The sequence below is a fragment of the Protopterus annectens genome, chromosome 16.part0 (genome assembly GCF_019279795.1).
Source record: "Protopterus annectens isolate FY-2018-M chromosome 16.part0, PAN1.0, whole genome shotgun sequence".
Taxonomy (NCBI): Eukaryota; Metazoa; Chordata; order Ceratodontiformes; family Protopteridae; genus Protopterus; species Protopterus annectens.
Genome location: NC_056750.1, coordinates 379,412,490 through 379,434,100, shown reverse-complemented (window position 1 = coordinate 379,434,100; position 21,611 = coordinate 379,412,490). Strand labels below are relative to the sequence as shown.

The following is a 21,611-nucleotide window of genomic DNA, read 5'->3' as shown; positions in this document are numbered from 1 at the left end:
AAGGGCAATCATCACAAGCTTCTTCACAGATTGGATGTACTCACACAGGACAAGAGGAGTTTGATACAACCTGACATCAAACACCTTTCACTAACTTAGTGATTAGATGATTCAGTTTTGATTCCTTTTAGGCACGTTTCTCTTGAGGACATGCAGTGGGCACTAAAGGAGGCAAGAAAGCCTAATACTGGAAAGTTGTATGTTGGCAAATGGAAAAGATTTTCTAGTTGGTGTCTAGCTAATAACATGTGTCCCATTAGAGAGTTCGTACCTCTGGTGCTGAAGTATTTATGAGATTCATAACCCAGAGACTTCCCATGCTTTGGAACAGGATCCCAGTTCGTATTAGGCAGAGCCCCTCACTGACTCTCTTCAAGAGAAATCTTGATGAGTGGATGGGAGATCGTAAGTTCACCCCAGGGGTCACATCTGTGTCACTACTAGACAGGGGCACAGTAAACTAATTCTATTATATAAGGGGACCTTCATTGTGTCACTACTAGACAGAGGCACAGTATTCTAGATTTATTCTGTACATTTTTGTACCATTTCATGGGGTGGCAAAAGTCACATCACTATGGCTAGGCTTACAAATGCCCCAGGGCAGATAACCTAGTACTATACTATGAAACTATACTATACTATGAAACTAAACTATGAATGCTTCTATCAAAGTACATCTGGTAGCCATTTTAGTTTTTCTGGCCATGGATCCTTCTCTCTCTTTCCTTTTTGTGGTCAGACAGTTTCTGAAAGACGTGCTGTGCTTGATACACCCTCTCAAACCAATACGTCCATCATGGGATCTCAATTTTGTGCTGGTGAAATTGAATTTTTCACCTTATGAACCTGCCTCCTTGGCTGATTTGAGGTTCCTTACTTGGAAAACTGTTCTACTTATTCTGTTATCGCAAGACAAGTATCTGAGTTGCAAGCTCTCATGGTGGAGGAACCCTATCTGTCTATTCTTAGAGATAAGGTAATTCAGCAGGCTAACCCCTCATTTTCGCCTAAGGTTGTTGATTTCACTTTGAATTAGCCCCTCGGTCTCAGAGTTTTCTATCCAGATCCTAAATACAAGGGAGAAAATATTCGTCATACCTTGGATGTGCATAGGCAACTCTGGTACTACCTTGACAGAGTCAAGTCCTTCAGCAAAGCTGATCTGCTATTTATTTCCTACTGTGGGACAAAGAAAAGTGAATCAGTGTCTAAACAGACTAGTTCTAGATGGTTGTCTTCTGCTATTGTGTTTTGTTACTCTTACCATGGCAAAACTATTCCAGGCAGAATTATGGCCCATTTTAGCAGGGCCTTAGCTGCTTCAATGGCATACTAGAAAGGAGTGGACTCTAGAAGCATTTTAGAGCTGGCAGCTTGGTCATCTGTCCATATTTTTACTAAGTATTGCAGATTGGATTACTTCTCTAAATCCAGAGCAGGCTCTGTAAGCACCATTCTCCAGGGCCTCCTGGATCCCTATGCTTCCTCATGCCAGGTTTGGTAAGCTCTGGCAGTCTGCCTAAAGGCCCCTGCAACAGTGGGCATACTGAACATAGTACAGTTGCATAATTTGTACATGCCCATAACTAGAGATGTTTCAATTCTTCAGTGTTGCTGTAGCCGCACCCCTCCCCCCATTGTACATAGTTGGTGGGGTTACAACCTTATTGTTGTGATGGTTGTTAGATTTTGAATTGGTTAGTATAATAGTTGTTAGTTCAGGATGAATTCCCCTTTTTTCTCCTTTGAGTTAAACAAATCCTAAAGATGTTATCACTCTGGTCTCATACACCTTTCTGCAAAAGGGATTAGCGTCTATGCTGCCAGAGTGACTGTGTGGGAAGGGTTAGAGCTTTGAGAAGTTGCAGCATTTCATAGCTAAGTACTAGGCTAGCTTTTCTTGTGGGTTAGTTCAAGCCTAGACAGTTTCCGTCAGTGGTGAGAGTCAAACCTTTTGCCCTGTATCTGTAAAGTAAACACCTTAACCATTATGCCAACCCCCATCAGTGAAGAATTCGAACACATACTGTTATGGGTAAGTGTAAGTTACATAAATGTACCTTATAAAGTGGCTTCAGAAACAGACTTTGTGAATAATTGGGTATCTAAGTGTGGTACACTAAGTCGAGCATTGTCTGTGTGAGTTTCCTGGCCGTCTGACTTAGAGATGACATCAGGTGGTGTGAGGAGGGCTTTTCTGGCTTGGCACATAGCTGCAATGATTTATGTTTATGCAGCTGCAACAGATTTGATGGTTTGTTTGGTAAGGGGCTGCAACTCATAGAAAAGTTATCTCCATTATGTATGTGTTTTACATCTGTTTTGTACAAGTTAACTGACCAAAATGCTGAGCATGCAGTGCTGAGTCACGTTTGTCCTTTCATGAATCACAGATGGATAACACTTTGATCATTATACACAACTGTATTGCTCTGAGTTATCAAGCTGTTTCAGCATCAGCAATAGACATATTTCCTCCTACTTAGCTGCGGTCACCTCTTGTGTCTGTGTACAGGGCTTTTTGAATGAGCTCTGTGTAGATGGGATCAGATGAAAATAAAGTCCCTTCTTTTGATGTGAAGTAAAAGTCTTAAGATGCAACATTTGAACCTTGTAAGTTTTGCTCAGTTATGTGTTTTATATGTTTCTTTCCCAACATGACTTTGTTTGCTGCTAGTTAAAGAAGAGGCTTATAAGAAACTAAGTGGTGAAGAGTAACTATCTGGTGATACTACAATAAAGAAAATAATACATTTGAAGTACGCCATGATCAACAAATCTAAACTAGAATTGACATTTCATCTGAAAGGTAACTGTCTCAGTTACATTTTGGAGCTAGATATATAGTTAAACTTCCTGTGCTAAAGGGATATCATGTATGTTATAAGCATTTACTGGTACTGTAAGTTTCGGATGGGCATGGTTCAGTCCATCCTGCTTGTTTCTAGGCATGGACGATTGGATGTGCTCGATAGACCTTCAAGATGTGCACTATCACATAAAAATGAACAGGTGGTCCAGAAGGTTCTTACTGTTCCGGGCTGGGAGCCAGTCATTACCAGTTTAGAGCCCTGCCCTTTGGTCTCACCACATCCCCTATGGTGTTCACCAAATGCATAACAATGGTGGCAGCTCACTTGAGACTACAGGAATTCTGGGTTTTCCGTATTTAGACTAGCTCATTACCAACCCAACCAGGCATCTACTCATAATAACAAGAGACCAGATGCTCCAAATTTGTTCTCTTCTAGGAATTACAGTAAATTACAACAAATCTCAGTTGCAACCATCTCAAACCCTGGAGTTGATAGGGACAGTTTTCAATACAGTATCTGCAACAGCTTCACTTCCCCTAGCCAGAGTACAGGCATTGAGATTCCAGGTCATGAAAATTGTTCACAGCACCAAAATTTCAGCCCAATTGATTCTTCAAGGCTTGGGGTTAGTGTCACTGGCCATAATTGTAGTCCCCTAGCAAGATTTCATATGAGAATTCTTCAGTGGATGCTAGCATCTCAGTGGTAACTTCGTTATCAGTGGATGTCAGTTCAAGTAAGGATCACACAAGCATGCAAAAAATACCTTTGGTGGTGGATAAGGTCACATCAGGTTCTACAAGGCTGTCTGTTCATTCTCCGTCAACCCAAGGCCATAGTGACCATAGATGCATCCCAGATTGGGAGGAGCACTTCCTGAGGAAAACAGTCCAAGGCACTTGGTCCCCCGAAGAAGCCAATTTGCATATAAATGTCCTGGAGATGAGAGCAGTGCTTTTAGCATTGCAAGGTTTTTCAGGATGCTCTACCTCTGGGGACAGTTGTGTTTCAGACAAAATGTCAGTAGTTTGGTACATCAGCAAGCAAGGAGGAACCAGATCTTACCCCTTGTGTCAAGAACACTCAGAGTGTGGCCATCCATCCACTTTTTGATAGCAACACACATTCCAGGGAAGTCCAACGTGATAGCAGACAAATTGAGCAGGTCCATTCTACTACCTCATGAGTGGTCTCTCAACAGCAAAGTGATGGAAGTGATTTTCCCTCAGTGGGGCCAGTCTTGCTGTGATGTTTTTGCTTTTCCCCTAAACAACAAGTGCAGCAGCTTTTTTTGCTGTAATCCCTCTACCGAGGGAATCTCCAAAGGATGCTGTGCTCCATGATTGGCCCTCTGGTCTTCTCTATGCTTATTCACCATCTCCCTTGATTCACAAGTTTCTACAGAAAACTGCAAGGTTGAAGAGCAAAGTCATCCTCATTGCACCTTACTGGCCTCGACAGGTTTGGTTCCCCTTCCTTTGGCCTCAACTTCTTTACCCACCTTGGATTCTGGATCTGATTCCAGAACTCCTGTCTCACCCAACAGGCATGATTCATCTGGATATCTCAAACCTAAGGTTAACAGACTGGTTTCTCCACTTCCGTTAATAGCCAGACAACTTATGCTGTTGTCTCCTGCATGTCGTATACTTTTGTCTTCCCATAAAGGTTCTGCTAGGAAAATTTACAAAATAAAAGGGAGAGAGTTGTTTGTTGGGCACATCAAAAACATATTGATCCCTTGTCCTAGTGTCCTGGTGTCCTAGAGTTTTTGGCAGAAGCTAGCTCCTCGACCATTAAAGTCCAATTGGCAGCAATCTCTAACTTTCATATATGAGTTGACAGCTCTTCCCTAGCCTCTACTAAGATATGCAAGGCATTCCTAACAGGTACCATTTTACTTAGACCACCTTATAAAAATCCTACTCCTCCATGGGATTTGAGTCTTCTACTGCAGGCCTTAATCCATTCCCCCTTTGAACCAGCAAAAAAAGTGATCTTAAAATTCTGTCCTGGTAAATGATATTTCTGGTGGCTATTACCTCTGCCAGAAGAATTTCAGAACTTCAAGCGTTATCATGTAAACCCCCTTACTTGATTTTTCATAAGGATAGGATGACATTAAGAACCAACCCTTCCTTCCTTCCTGAGGCGGTGTCAGCATTCAATATCAATCAGTCTATTAACTTGTCCATTATCTTTCCAAAATTTGAAAACAGAGGGGAATATATGTTACACTTGCTCAATGTTCATAGACTGCTGCATTTCCTTTGTCTGTAATAAATGGGCATTTCATTATCAAACCTTTAAGACTTCACTCTACTAAATATATGGCAACTTCATCATTATTTTTATCTGATCATTCCATGGATGAGATATGTGCAGTTGCTACTTGGGGTAATCCTCATACATTTTTTACTCATGAGACGAAGAGCAGCCTTTGGTTTAACTGTGCTTAGAAACATCCTTTCTTAGAACCCACCTGGGATTTCAAGTAGCTGGGGAATGTGCCCCAGTAGTTGAGGAATGAATGAAAATCGACATAATCAGGTGAAGAAGTTATGTACTTACAATGATGTTCTATCTGTGCTGCCAATTTTCATTCTTCCTCAACTCCCCACCCACCAATCCCCCAACCTTTGTCATCATGGACTTCTAGAAGAATGAGGTGTTATAAAGACACCACAGTGTCTTGTATTGAGCTCCTGACATCGGTTTTCTTTGTCAATAATCTTATTCTAATAATTCTTAATTATGTCATCTAACAAATAAGATCTGAGGTATGTTAGGGGTTGGTGCATTATGGGTAGGGATGAGCTTGAGAGTTTCATTTGGCCATGAGCTATAGTGATAACCGAGTCGGATCCAAGCGCAATGGTTAAGGAAGAATGAAAATGAACAACAGAGATGGAATGTTATGATAAGTAGATTAACTTATTTTTTCAGTAACTAGTGTGTCACATACTTCTCTACATTTTTTGATATAAAAACTACTGTTGTGTTCTTTGGAAATTCAGTTTTCTTGAATGCCAGTTGCTGATTTTCTTTGGAATATATTTTCAGGGATTTATCAACTACAGAAGATGACATTAGTGCAGCAAATTCAGCTTTACAAAAACTGAAATTTGAAATTGGCAAGCTGAAAGAGGAAAGTGGCCAGCTGAACTGTCAGAAGCAAACACTGAACCGGGACATAGCTTTGTTACAGTCACAATTTGAAGGTAAGATCTGGTATAAATGTAATTGTTTAGCAGTCTGTGTATATAAAGAAAAGGTTGTGATATGACTTCAGAGGCATTCTCCATCAGGCTACTGCAGTGGGTTATGGTTGGAATTTTCTCTTCTGATGGCCCCAGGTCTAAACAGTTTGAAAATGTTCTAGAGTTCACACAAGACATATACCCTCCTGCTGATACATTTAGTGGTGTACAGGCTGGACATGAAAGCCGCTGCCTGTTCATTTATTCCTCATTTCTTTTCTGCCATTTTCACAATTCAACTTTCAGTCCTAGAATGTCACTGGAATGTTCCCCTAATTTATGTTTATATCCTTGAAACTTTCTGTTATGATATCATAAGTCAAGATCTGTACTGGCAGTTTCTAAACTGCATATCTCAAGTAAAAATACAAACACGGGAAAGCAAAAGAGATTTAATATGGTACAATATTTATGCAAAGGAGAAAGCAAACTAATCAATACAAAAAAAGCAGCACCAAAAATATTCGACAAGAATGAAATACAGGCAAAGGCATCCAGATATGGAAACTTTTACTATACAAGAAATAAGAAAACAAATGGGAAAGTAGAAAAGAGAATTAATAATGGAGAAATTAAATAGAAACTGAAGTTGTGGATTATCTGCAAAGTGTAGGATTTGGTGTACAAAAATTGAACTCTGATAACATCACAGCGTGATAGAATAATGAATCTCCAAATTAAGGAGATATCAGTGGATCAGTTGCCATATGAAGATACTTTGGAGCCTTCAGTAGGGAGCCAGTATAAAAGTTCAGTTGGAGTTGCAAAACAAGGGAATGAACATGAAATTGTGGCAACTCTTGACGCAGTCAATGTTGTGAAGTGATAGGCTAGTGAGTTCCCATATGAGACAGCAACAGATGACACAGGGTGAAGTTGAAGAGAATATGGCACAGGAAGATTTTCTGGAACTTTTTGTAGAACGCCCGCAGGAAACGGACAACAAAGAATGTGCCCTTAGAGTAGAAGAAAATGATCTAAGGGAAGAATTCCTTGATTTAATAGAGATGAATAGAAATACTAAGATCAATGAAAGAAGTAGGCTACAGAAAGTCAGTAAGACCCAAAATGTTAGAAGTTTGATAAAACAAATGAACACAGTAATCAAGACTGTTCTTAGAAATTTGTGGCTATAACAGAAGTAAACAGGATATATTACTGGGCAGCTAAATTAATAACAGATAAAGTCTTACCACAAAACCACAGGGAAGTTAGGGAAAGGGAGAAGTCAAATGCAGTCATGGAAGTAATGAATAGAGAAAACTATAAAGCAGTTAAGACAAGAAGTGTTGCTATTAGAAGAGTACAGAAGAGGGAACAGATCAGCAAAAATACTCAGAAAGATAGATGTGATAAAAGCAGTGCATAGTGTCAGAACAGACCAAGATCACTATTGCAAGTAGTAAACTAAAGATAGCACAGGCAGAAAAAGTTAGACTATATGTAGATAAATATAAAGAAAAAGTACAAAATAAGTGATTTATTGATGACCCTAAAAAGTTTTATAGAGAATTGGGAAACAAGGCAAAAGGAATGTAAGCACCACCAAAAAAAAAGAAATAGACTTATTTTGGAGAAATATCTCTGAAGATCCTGTGGAACATAACAAATGTGCTGAATGGGTAGCAGATGTAAAAGGAAGAATAAGAAGTTCAAATCTGCAGGATATGAAATGTGATGAAGTAACAGCCAGAGAAATTGAAACAAATTTAAGAAAAGCTCCTAACTGGAAAACCCCAGGCCCAGATGCAGTACCTAACATCTGGCTAAAAGTATTAACATCTTTACATGAAGATTTATCCATGAGTAAGAACTGTTTATATGCACACCCCAAACAGATGCCAACCTGGTTAACAACAGGAAAAATGATACTCCTCCTAAAGAGTGAACCTGCAGGATATCCTAAAAACTATAGACCAATAACTTGCCTTCCAACGATGTATAAACTATACACTGGAATTGATGCCTACAGAGTTTATAGTCATTTAGAAGAAACTCGGTCATGGCAATAGAACAAAAGGTTAAGAAATTCAGATGGAACAAATGATGATTTGTTGTTAAATAAAGTTATAATGGAGATATTATAATGGAGAATTGTAAAAAGGGGAAGAATCTATGAATGGCATGGATAGACTACAAAAAAGCCTTTGACAGCATCCCACATTCATGGATAAAAGAGTGCTTACAAATGTTAAGATACACCATACATTGATCAAGTATATTACAGTGACCATGAAACAGTGGTAAACTACTTTGCAGCTAAGCCATGATAAAGGACAAATTATTATCCCAAAAACAAAAATTCACGGGGGGATATTCCAGGGTGACTCTGTCACTGCATTTCTTTTGTCTTGCCCTTAACCTATTAAACTGTCTACTTAATAGATTAGGTCATGGCTACAATTTGGCTCCCAGAAGACAACAAAGTGTAAAGACGTCTTATCTTCTCTTTGTGGATGATTGTTAGTTCATCTGATGAGCAACTGAAAGCATAACTGCAAGTAGTCAAAACATTCTCAGATGATATAAGAATGTCATTTGGTCTTGATAAATGTGCAAAAGCAACCTTTAAAGCAGGAAAGCTATGGCACCAAGAAAACATCAATTTGGAACAGGAATGTGATTTAAAAGAACATGAGCAAGAGGGAGTGTATAAATATTTGGGAATTGATTAGTAAGCAATATTTTAGAAGACTGAAATTAATACTGAAAACAGCTCTGACATCTAGGAAGAAAGTCCAAGTTGTAAACCAATTTGCTTTTCCTGTTCTAACTTGCAGTTTTGGGATGACTGACTGGCTCCAAAAGGTATTGGATCAGTTGGACAACAAAACAAGAAAAATGCTTCATGCATTTCAAATGGTTTGTAAAAATCAGTGTATACTAAGATTATATATTCCCTGATATGAGGAGGTATGGGCCTCCGCGAAATTACATGTAGAGGTCTGCAGTCGTAGAATAGCATACATATTTGCTGACCTCACAAGATCCAAACATAGAGAAACTTTAAAACATGAAGAGAACAAGTCTAAGGTGACTTCCCTGCTTAGTTAGCAGAAGCATATCTGTGTCAAGTGGGAATGGAAATCAAACTAGAAGTAGATAAAAATCAGGCAACAACTGAATGCGCAAAAAAAAAAAAAGAAAGAATACAAGGTGAAGGATGAGATGGGAAGGAATGTGGAAAATGCATAAATATAGTTTTATAAGTACAAACAAACCCTGAAAAACCTCATGTTGATCAGGATTTAATGCAGGAATGGTTAAAGAGAGATGAATTTTAAACCAAAAGATAAAGACTAATGTTGGTGGCCCAGAAAGGTGGACTATGTACACCTTGATTTACATAATCCATTGAACATGTCAGAGAAGCAGATAAATGCAGGTTTAGTAAAACAGAATTGGAAACAGTCACACATTTTATTACTGGATGTGATGCACTAATGGTAGAAGGCCTGTATTCTGAAAGGCTTAATAACGTGGCAATACTGTTGCATTGGTGATTATGCAAACATTATAATATTGAAGTAGCTGAGAAACATTGGAAACATGAGCCACAAAGCATTTTAGAAAATAGTCTGTATCACATGGGATCACCCATTACCAGCAGTTCAAAAACTAGATGCCAAAAAAACAGATTTAGTATTCCAGGAAAAGAAGACAAAAGCAGCATTGATCATTGAAGTTGTTACATTCAGTGATTGCAGTGCCTTATGTACAGAGAGACACAAAGTCGTAAAATACAAGGATTTGCAGGCAGAAGCAAGGGGAATGTGGAAGAAAATTACAGTTCCAGTAATAGTAGGAGCAATGGGTCTCATAAAAAAGATTTTTCAGTCTGTACGATTTGCAGGAGGAGTCAATTCTGGGCACATTGCAGGTGTTGTGAAAAGCACTTTTAGTTAACATCAAAGACTGAAACAATACTAATTCATAAACTTTAGTCATACTTTGACTTAGGAATGGGGTCTATTCTGGTCATGGTATTAGAAACCCAAAAATCTTGGAGAAATTTTAAAAAAAAAAACAGAACTACATAGTATAAAGAACTATCACAGATGTTCTCTTGTCTTATCCAGCAGAAAGATCTCTCACATGATACTTGGCCAAGGGTAAAGAATCCTTAGGTCAAGCATTAACTTAAACTGTTACCTTCAAAGGCTATATCACAGATTGCTTCTGCTTTGTCTTGTGTTGCCCACTCTCCTTTAGCATGTATTGGAACATGAGAAGTGTATTCTTTTCAGTCACTTATTCAAGTGTATGTATCCTGGGTATTGGGCCCAACCTGTCTGTACTACAACAGCCGTATTGTCATAATGGCTGGTCATCTCATATGGAGCAAGTCCTTATGTCCTCTACTGGAGACTTATAGAATACACTCGTCTTGTCTTCGTGCAAATTGAGGATTACTAACTGGCAGGAGTAAAGGAGATGTCCTTGTGTCCTTTCTTATCAGATGAGGCCACTGTATGCCCCTCACATTAGATATGCTTGTGCTGTTTCATACATATTGGGATTTCTCCTCAAGAGTGTAGCAGCACATCCTTGCAGAGCATGGTTGGCACCCTGAGCAGGCCTTTTTGGTCATTTGTTTTTTAACATGATCCTTGCCTCCCTCTGACACCTATTTGACTTGGGTCTTCGTAGTTCCAAGAGTCAAGATGTATGTGCAGATTCATGATGCTAGGTCAGACGACATTACCGCAATTGACAGTATTTTGAAAGCTTATGCTTGAAAGTCTGTCTCTTCAAGTCCCAGAACAATCTTTGCTGTAGGGTGGTGAGCCCCCCTGCATCCTCATGTGTGTGGAAAGATCCCCAAGTATTTATGCTAACTCCGTGGTTGTACAACAGTAGGTAAAATGCATTGTTAAGGGATCACTGAAAGCAGTTTTTAGCAATACCCATTTGAAATGTTGACATTCAGCTGTATAACTGTCATTCTCATTCTTGTATGTTCCTACCATTTCTGTCCATCACAACCATATGGAGAGCAGAACTTTGAGCCAGTATTGACTTGTCAAGCAGTTTTATTACATTACACTGCATTACATTTACTTCATGATAGAATGAGGCAAAAGCCTGTGTAGTATATCCTTTAAATACTTTCAACATTCTAACTCCCCTTTTTTTCCTGCCTTTTCTCCCTCATGTCTTCTCCATTTGTGCCATGCCTTCTTAAATGGTTCTGTGGATTTCCTTTCCATCACCCATTTTTGAAGTCCATTGAAAGACCATGCAACCCTCTCCACGAGGTAGTAGTTTCAGAGAGTACTTGATACCTGCAATCTTTGCCTACTCCACCCTTCTCCCCGTTCTGTACCTCCTGTTCAGAACAACCCCCTCCCCAGTTCCCTGATGTTATCTTTTGCAGCCAAATCATACCCTCTTGTCTCTTATGGTCTCAGATGAAAAATACTTTAGCTTCTATAGTCTGTAGTCTGCAAGGAATGGAGGGGAAAGGCTGTAACATCTGGTCTCTTTCATTTGGACTCCTTCCTTCTTTTTCAAGTCGCTCATTCACAAATTAAACATTCTTTTTCAAGTCACTCATTCACAAATTAAACAGTACTCTAGACCAAGACATCCCCTTTGGGAGGCATGAAATTTTTCTGCGTCATGGCATAAGGCTGAAGTCCTAGACATCATGGAACTCTTTGATAATTGGTGGAAGCTCAAGATGTCCTTCTGTATTACTATTTCAGTATTCTTCATCTTGGCGATCTCCTGTCAAGGATATTGCAGTGTCTGGCCATTATACCAAAGCCTTTAAATGTTATATGAGACATACGTCACACACATGCTTCCATAGCATGTATAGCATAAAGGTGATGTATGGACGTAGTTACCCAAAAGTTCTTTGCTGCCAGTCCGAATGCCATCATCGCTCATCAGTCTGAACACCCTTTTGTTGTGCCCCTTCGGGGTCTTTTTTTTCTTTTTCTTTTGGACTTGTTCTGTTTTGGTTACCTAGAGTACATGTTATCCAAGAAGGGAAGATGTCAATGTGGGAGGCAGATTCCCCATAAGGATCATCACAAACAGTCTTTTTTTTTTTTTTTTTTTTTTTTTTGGGTGTTTCTCACGACCATATATCCTGTCACTTTTTAAGACATTTGTGCCTAACACTCTTGGAAGCCATTTGTCTTCCCTTGCCATCTATCCCAAGAAACAGATACTTAAACTTTTAGCCCAGGGTAGCATGGTGGAATTGATTAACTTTGAGACACCATTAAGTAAGAAGAAGGCCAAGAAATATTGAACTGATTATTTGCCTGTCCAGCTTCTGTCAGATGTTTCTGTAGAAGCAGGTAATAGCTGTATAGGCCATTCAGTGTCTGCGTCAGATTCCTCTGCCGCAACCCCATTGGAGTCTGGCATGGATCCTTCCTTTTGCACATCCTCTGAGGTTTTGCAGGAGTCTGCTCCAGATGTCGAGGGGAACCACTTTTGATTATCTCGGAGGGCTGTAGAGGGATTCCACAGATTCTGGTTAAGGAAGAGGTTCCGGGTACTCTTATTGAATCTTATTAGGGATGATGTCCTTACCAAGAAATAGCAGAAGGCTAAGCATTCTTCTGTACACCCTAAGGTTCCTCATATGGAATGGCAGGAGTTTATTCAGGGTCTGTTTAATGCCTTAATGGCCCTGAAGCCTCCCCAAGGGATTTCTGTGCCTACTCCCTTTTGGACTTCAACTCCTTCCAAATGGACTAGGGAACCTGATCGACAGATGAGGATTTAGAGTCTGATGAAGGGTTCTTGTCTTACTCTTCCCGGATGCTTTCTGCTTTTGCTTGTGGTTCTGATGCAGAGGAGTTCATTAGTCTGAGTCTCCTTTGAGGAATTGTCTTTTGGGGACACAGTAGCTAGAATGATGGAATACTTTAAGTAGGATTCTTCTCAGGTGTCTGATGTTCAGAAAAGGTATTATGAGCTGCTTCAGGAAGACACTCCTAAACCTTCTGCAGTGCCTCCTTTGTCGGCTGCTTTGTTGGACACCTTTATAGCTACTTCTAAGTCTCCTGCTTCTCAGTCTGTTGCTGCAAAGAAACCTTACAGGTTCTATAAGGTTCCTGCAGATTGTTGGTTCTTATTTAGATGTCCTCCTGCCAACTTTGCTGTGATGTCAGTCTTCTCTGACAAGTCTTCTAAGCTTTTGCCATCTTACATGCTTCTGCCTTCAGATAAAGATAATAGGACAGTGGAGAGATTTGATAGGAAGCTTTATACTGCTTCTACTTTGGCCTTTTGGGCCATCAATTACCATACCCACTTGACCAGATATGCCCTGGCCTTGATTGCTCAGGCTTGTCAGGTTATTTCTGACCTCCCTGATTCTGAAAGCAAGTTTTCTGCAGTGTCTGTTTTGGGTTCTGCATCTCAAGTGGCTCACCACTCTGTCAAGTGCAGCTATGATGCTTCTGATTAGCTCTTCCTGAGCTGCTGCCTTTGGGGTCTAACATGAGGCATTACTTTTGACTTTGTCTGCAGTCTTTACCTGATGACATTAAGGCCAAGTTGCTGGATGCTTCTTTGGATAATAAAAATCTTTTTGGGACTGCTGCTGCTGCTATGTCTGTCTGTTTAAGAACAAAGTAAGGCTTTTCCATGACCTTAAACATATTTTTGTCACTCTTATTCCTAAGTTATAGAGGAATTATCGTACTAGGCCTGCTTTTGTTTGCAGGCAGCTTTGTCAGGTCACTAAAGGCAGGAAGAGTGGTAGTCAAACTTCTCCTGCTAAGTCTTCTCAGGCTGCTATGGCCCAGAAGCCTCCTTTAACTGACAAGCCTGCTTCTCTTTGATGTCTTGCCCCCACTACTGCTGTACCACATTCCCTTTTTCCTTCAGCTCATCCTCTGTCTTCCAAACTGGCAATTCATCACCTTGGATTCTTGGGTTCTATCTATCATCCGTCAGGGTTACTTCATGGTATGAAAGTCTCTTCCTCCTTTTTTAGGGATTTTCCATCCTCCTCCTCTGGAACAGCTTCCTCATTTCTCAGAGATCCTTGGATCCCTGATGGACCAGAGAATTATTCAACCTGTCCCCCTTCCAAGTAAGAAAGGGATTTTACTCCAAGTAAGAAAGGGATTTTACTCCAGATGTTCCTGGTTCCTCGAAAGGAAGGCACTTTGAGATCTATTCTTCCTCAACACCTTTCTCAAGGTTCCTTCTCTTCGGATTCTTACTCTTCAAAACCTGTTTCCTCTTTTACTACCCCAGACTTTTCAGGTGTCCTTGGATCTAAAGGACGCTTACCTTCATATTCCTATTCACCCTGTTTTCAGCAAGTTTTTAAATTTCTATTTCTTTGTCTCATTTTCAGTTCTGTGCTTTGCCCTTTAGCTTCTCTATTGCCCCAAGGGTATTCACAAAATGCCTAGCTACTATGACTGCCTTTTGCAGACTCCAAGGCATTCAGATTTTTCCTTATCTAGATGACCTGTTGCTTCAGACGCCTTCTCCCAGTTTCAGGAGCTGGAGTTCACTATATACTATATCTCTGCTTCCGAGTCTAAGGTTCACTATTAATTTCCAAAGTCTGTCCTGACTGCCTGTCAGGATCATGTGTATCTCATTGAGGATTCAGACAATGCCAATGTTGGCCTCTCCTCCACAAGTTTGTCCTTGAAAACTTTCCTTCAGTGTCTTCTTCCTCTGACTGCTGTTCCAGACGGAGTTTCTTCGAGCCCTGGGATTCATGGCTTCTTGTATTCCAGTGCTTCCTCTTGCCAGACTACACTTATGGAAGCATCAGTGGTACCTCAAGTCAGTTTGGTTTCAGCATTGCCACACTCTGGATTTCAGAGTACCTTTCCTTCCTTGTTTAAAGCGAGAATTTAAGTGGTGGATTCAACAACTTACCCTCAACCCAGGCCTGCCCTTTCAGCCTCTGGTTCCTTCTCAAGAACTGTTCATGGACTCTTCAAATGTGGTGGAGGGGGGCTTTTTGTGGTCACCTGAAAGTTCAAGGTCTCTGCCCCCTCCATCAAAGAGATGAGAGCTCTGATTCTGGCCCTTAAGGCGTTTTACCCAATGCTCTCTCCAGGCCCTCTGAAGGTTTATATGGACAATACCACAGTGATGTGGTATGTCAACAAGCAAGGGGGGGGGGGGGCAAAAAGTCTTGCCTTTTCTGCAGGCTGGATCTTCAGGGCTGGGATCTGGCTTGCACTTATCAGTTAACTCTTCAGGCAGTGTATATTCCTTCAGAGCACAGTCAAGTGGCAGACTCTTTGAGAAGGTCCAAAACACAGGCTCATGAATGGATGCTTCACAGAGATGTGTTTCTGGGTATAATCTGTCAGCAGGGTGTTCCTCAGGTAGATATGTTTGCATCTGCTCTAAACAGGTAGCTCCCTGTTTTCTGTTCCAGAGTGTCAGTGCCATTTTCCTTGGAAGGGGATGTTTTTCTGTGCTTTCCCTTCCCCTACTTGTAAGAGTCCCACAGAAGAGTCAGCTGGACTGCCCTGAATTCTTGCTAGTGACTCCCTTTTGGCCAAGACAGCACTGGTTCCCCGCTTAATGCATCTGGCCCAGGGAGCAGTCACCACAAGTTACCTCAATGGTTGGAACTCGTCACACAGGACAAGGGATCACTCATCCATCCTCACTTGTCCACTCTTCAGCTGACACTGTGCATGCTAGGGTTTTGATCCCTTATAGAAACCTATTTACTGAGGATGTACTCAGGGTTTTACAGGAGATAAGAAAACCTGCAACAAGAAATTCTTATATGTCCAAATGGAAGAGATTTTCTGTCTGGTACCATGCTCCTAACTAGGACACTTTTACAGTGGGTGGCCCTCTGGTTCTCTTCTATTTGTGTGAGTTAGTCCAGTCTGACTTAGCCTATTCTTCTGTAAAGGTCCATTTGCCAGCAGTTTCTGCCTGTTTGCCCTGGAATATTTCCTTGGCTTCCCGCTTTGAGGTCAGTTTCTTAAAGGTGTCCAGCACCTTAGGCCCCAAGGAAGCCTATTCCTCCTCCTTGAGACCTTAATTTAATTTTGGAAAAATTGACCCAAGCTCCATTTGAGCTTGCAGGTTCAGCTTCTGTGCAAAATGGTACCTGGAAAACTATCTTACTGCTTGCTGGTACTTTGGCTCGGAGTGTTTCTGAGCTTCAGGCCCTTTTGGCCATCCCTTCTTTTTTGTTTTTTCACAGGGACCCTTCATATGAATCCTTCTATCTGATAATGTCAGTCTTCATTTAATCCATGAAATGTGGGTTTGGTTCTGAATATCAGAACCAACTCGGCCGTTACTACAGCCAGTGAGAATCAAAAACTCTCAAGCTTAAGTCCTACCCAGAATGCTCCTCTCCATTTTAACTCAGATCTTGTTTGCTGCTTCCTGTGACAAATGCATCGCCATCTTGCTGTCGACCTAAGTGTTATTTCTCTATTGTATTTCAAATTTTTGGATTGTCATAAGGTCAAATTATGGCCGACAAAGTTAAAGACACCTCCAGTTTTAAGAAATGTCAGGAATGTGGCTGTAAAATGCCCAGTTTTGATTGGCACTTTCTTTGTGTCTATTGCCTGGGCCCGGTGCATTTGCAAGAGGATTGTTCAATTTGGCATGCTTTTAGTCACTGGGCCCTGATGGAAAGGAAGAATACATTGTTATTAAAAGGGATGATAAAATCTTCCTTTGAGGAGGCCTTATCTGGTCTTTCTAGCAAAAACAAAATGGATAGTTCTTCCCCTTCCTCATCTTCAAAACTTGACAAACATAAAAAGAGGAGTCGATCAGTGCCAGCTTCTCCCTCAGCACAGATGACCCAAAAACTTGCAACTTTTGTTCCTTCTACCACTGCAGAAGTGACAGTTTCTACAAAAGATAATTTGGTGCCAATATCAGCACCAAAGGTGTCTCTTCCATCTGTGCAAAAGTTATCGGTGCAGATCTTAGACCAATCCATGAAGCTGACAGCCTCGGTGCCATATCCCATTTCAACACTGATATCTTCAGTTCCAACTGAAAGCACTGAATTTTCATCTGTAGATCACTTTGCTGGTCAGTTACCCACCCCCTTTTTGGAAAGACCAAAATCCCCCCCTGCCCAGTCAATTCATTCCACCAAGAGTCTGACAAAAATGGATGTGTTCAGGTTGGTGGATCAGCTGATTGCAGAGAAGGGACTTGCAGGTGTGTCCTCTGTTCCACCGGAACCCCTCCTCCTGTGACTCCCACCTACTCTTCCTCCCCTAATCTCCTCTGAGGCCTTGGAGAATCCCAACTCTGAGTTTCCTGATGCTGACTGCTTTGGTCCCGATGAGATTTTCATCTCTGGTTCCGATTTCTACCCTGAGTTCTTCGGCTGTTTCAGATCCAGAGAACTGTGTGTCAAGGGTATGCTGTCAGTTCCAAGGGGTGGGAATCAGCTCTGATGTTTTTGGAGCCATCTCTGCACCTTGGGGCTTTGGCATGCATTAGCTGTACCCCAGCTTTGGCTCTGGGGGCGTTTTTTTCAGAGCGGGGAGTGACCATGGTTCCAAGGCAGTCTTTCTTGATTCCGGGCTTCCTTCCCTCTTCAGGAGGACCAGCTTTCCAGATCATGGAGGGGGCCCTAGTCACTGTGGAGATCCAGTCAGTTCTTCCCCTATTGGAGCAGTTCCCTGATCTTTCACCTTGTCCAGAGCTTCCTCCAATCGCAAAACCTAGACAGCAAGTGCCAAAGCTGCAGAGGCACCTATTCAGGTTTTGTCCTCTTCTGATACCTCCCCGGATCATCCCACTGAGGAGGTCAATCAGAAGAGGAAATGTAAGATGAAACACTTAGATTCCCTGGAGGAATGCATCACAGAGAACACTGATTTTGATGAAGGGGAGGGTTCCTCACGGTCACCCCCGGAAGATGTCTCCTTTGGAAACATCCTTGAGATTCTTAAACAGAAGGGTGGCTGGACATCCCTAAAGCCCTTTTCAGAGGAATCAGCGTACCTGCAAGAGTTCAGTGCTCAACCCATCTACCTCTTGGGTTACTCTGCCTGCTGACGAGTTTGTTAAGTTGATTTCGCAGTGGATCTGGGAGGCTCCTGATGCCATATAACTGATCCCCAAGAGATCAGATAATATTTTAAATGCATCCGAGAACCATCAGTTTTGGGAAAAGGAATTGCCAGTAGATGCCATGGTGGTAGTAGCAGCCAAAACAAAGAACTGTCAGGGGAAAGTTCCACTAGCCATTCTGTCAGTAGAGAGTCTCAGGTGATGGATAGGCTTGGAAAGCGGGTTTATGCTTTATCGACCTTTGCATTACACTCTGAACTTTATGGCACACGTCACTAGACTCCAAAGGGATCTGATTAAGGAGTTAACATATACCCTGGCAGGAGCAGTGTCTGATGAAGTCCAAGATATGGTTGCTTCTCAGATGGCCACACTAGAGACCATTTCCAATTTGTCCATAAGGCTCATAGCACATGCAGCTGAAGGGATGACTAGAGCAGCATGATTAGGCATAGCCATAAGGGGACATGCCTGGATCCACTTTTGTGAATTTGCAGAGCCATTCAGGTCTTCATTCGTCAGTGTCCCCTTTGACAGATTGTCCCTTTTTGTTCTTAAAATTCAAGAAATCTTGTCCAGGTGAGAAAAGGATAGAAAGACTCTTTCTGTGGTGGGCATACATTTTTCTATTCCTCAACTATCCTTTTCTAGGAACCAGAGGAGTGGGAAAATGTGGCTCAAAAAGTTCCAAGGGTCTTTTCAGAACACACATGGCAGTGGCTCACCCCAGGGGCATATGGTGGGGCTTTAATGGAAGACACTGTCCACATGGCAGAAGTGGCTCACAAAGTCAGGGTTTGAGAGATACCTTTCCTTGTAAACCCTATCAGCGCTCCTGAAAAGAAGCTCAATTGCCTTCCTCTGGAGGCAGTCTGGGGGATGCTTATCCCTGCACTGACACGCCTAATATTTGGGTGTAGAGGATTATAACCAAAGGGTACTCAATACTCTTCCTTTTACCTCCCCACAGTTGCAAAAAACCCCAGACGCTCCATACAGTCAGCAGGTACCAGCAATACGAGAAATTCAGAAACTGCTAGAAAAAGAGAGCAATCCAAGGGGTCCCGCCAGACCAGTTAAAATCCGGAGTTTACTCAAGATTCTTTTTAGTGCCAAAAAAGACAGGAGTCTGGAGACCATTTTTTGATCTAGTTGTTTCGAACAAATCGGTCTGACAAACAAAATTCCTGATGGTGATATTTAGTCTATTCTTCCATTTCTATGGAAAGACAAGTGGTTGTGCTGTATAGATCTCCAGGATGCGTATTACCACATCAAAATGGACAAGCACTCCAAGAGATTTCTCCACTTTCAGCTGGGAGTCAGTCATTACCAGTTCAGAACCCTGCCCTTTGGTCTCACCCCAGCCCCCCCAGGGTGTTCACCAAATGCATGGCAATAGTAGTAATTCACTTGAGATTGTGCAGATTCCATGTGTTTCTTTACTTAGACAACTGTTTCATTACTACTCCCACCAGCCATCTACTAGAACAAGCAAGAGATTATGTTCTACAGACCAGTGCCAACCTGGGGATTACGGTAAATTATGAAAAACTCAGACTATAGAGTTCATAGGAGCAGCACTAAATACCAATGCTTGCATAGCCTCCCTACCTTATCTAAGATTGCAAAAGATCAAAAACCAAGTGGAAAAAATTATCAAAAGCAAGAGAGTAGTCACACGGCTAGTTCTGCAAGCCCTAGGTTTGATGACATTGGCATCACGTTAGTTCCCCTGGTGAGATATCACATGAGAGTTTTGTTATGGCTTTTATCATCCCAGTGGTCCATTCTGTATCAACCAATGTCAGACCAGATTTTAATTACCAACTGTTGCAAGAAAGACCTAGCTTGGTGGATTCAATCAGAGGAAATTCTCCAGGGCCGCCCCTTTGTCCCTTGTCAGCCCAAGCCATAGTGATGATGGATGCCTCCCAGATGGGGTGGGGGCATTATCTGGGCAAGATGGTCCAAGGCACTTCATCCCCCATGGAGGCCAGCTTGCACATTAGTGTTCTAGAGTTGTGGGCAGTGCTTTTCGTGTTGCAGGCCTTTCAAACTACTCTCCCTCTAGGAACAATTGCGATTCAAACAGACAATATGTTGGTATTTTGGTACATCAACAAACAGGGAGGAACCAAGTCGTACCTCCTTTGTCAAGAAGCTTTGAGTCTGGCAATGGGCGATCTCTTCCAACTGTTTTCTGATAGCAATGCATATTCCGGTGAGATCCAATGTGATAAACAAACTGAGCAGATGCATTCTTCTGCCTCACGAGTGGTTTCTCAATCTCAGAGTGGCGAAAATGATCTTTCATCACTGGGGCTAGCCTTGCTGCGACCTTTTTGCATTGCCCTGAACACCAAGTGCAGCAACTACTTTGCCCTCGTCCCCCCTCAGAGGGAGTCCCCGATAGATGCTGTCCTGCATGATTGGCCCTCCAGACTCCTGTACATCTTTTCCCCCTTCCCATTAATTCCTCGATTTGTAAAGAAAGCAGTCAGGTTGAACAGCAACATAATCCTCATTGCTCCCTTCTGGCCTTGACACATTTGGTTCCCCTTTCTCTGGCCTTATCTAATTTAATGACCATGGACTCTGGACCCAGATCTGGATCTACTATCCCATCCAAAGGGATTAGTTCACCCAAACCTTCAAAACCTCTGGCTTGGCTTCTCCACTTCCATTGATTGCCAGGCGTACTAAACTTTCTTCCTCCGTTTATAGTGTTGTTGTGGCCTTCCACAAGCCTTCCACCAGAAAACTCTACAATAGTAAATGGAAGAGATTTTCCTTCTGGGCTCATGATAATAACACTGATCCCTTCTCTCCTCCTATTGATAGTCTTGGAATTTTTAGCTTTGCTGTTTGAAGTAGGGCCCTCTTCCTCTGCCATCAAGATTCCACTTGAGGCGATCTCAGATTTTCATAATGGGTTTAAAGAATGTTCATTAATTTCTCAATAGCCTTTGCCAAGCATTTTTAAAAGGGACCTTGATGTTAAAACCCCATATAAGGATCCATATCTTCTTCTTCTTCTTCTTCTTCTTCTTCGGCTTTTCCCAGTTAGGGGTCACCACAGCGCATCACCTGTCCGCTCATGATTGGCAGTGGAGTTTTACAGTGTCGGGTTGCCAGCCCGGCGCCCAACCTTCCACAGAAGGTACACAAACATACTCACACCTAGGGCTAATTTAGAGTGTCCAATCCATCTACTGCATGTCTTTGGGATGTGGGAGGAAACCCATGCGACCACAGTGAGGACTTGCAGACTACGCACAGAAGGCACCCCAGCCGAGGATCGAACCGGAGAACCTCTTGCTGTGAGGCGACAAGGCTAACCACTGCACCACAGTGGCCGCCCATATAAGGATCCATATACACCTTGGGATTTAAACTTGGTGTTACAGACCATAGTTCATTCCCCCGTTGAGCTTGCTGCTGACTGCATCTTGAAATTCTTATCTTGGAAAACTATATGTCTGGTAGCAATAACTTCTGCAAGATG

General features: G+C 41.9%; 1 protein-coding gene across 1 annotated transcript in view; it reads left to right on the top strand.

Annotated features, from left to right (window-relative positions):
* Nucleotides 1-21,611, top strand: part of CNTRL (centriolin) — a 4,034,091-nt gene that overhangs the window by 3,086,701 nt on the left and 925,779 nt on the right. The window contains 1 exon segment of the mRNA XM_044058259.1: nt 5,883-6,040. Within this exon segment, the coding sequence (XP_043914194.1) occupies nt 5,883-6,040 (158 nt within the window).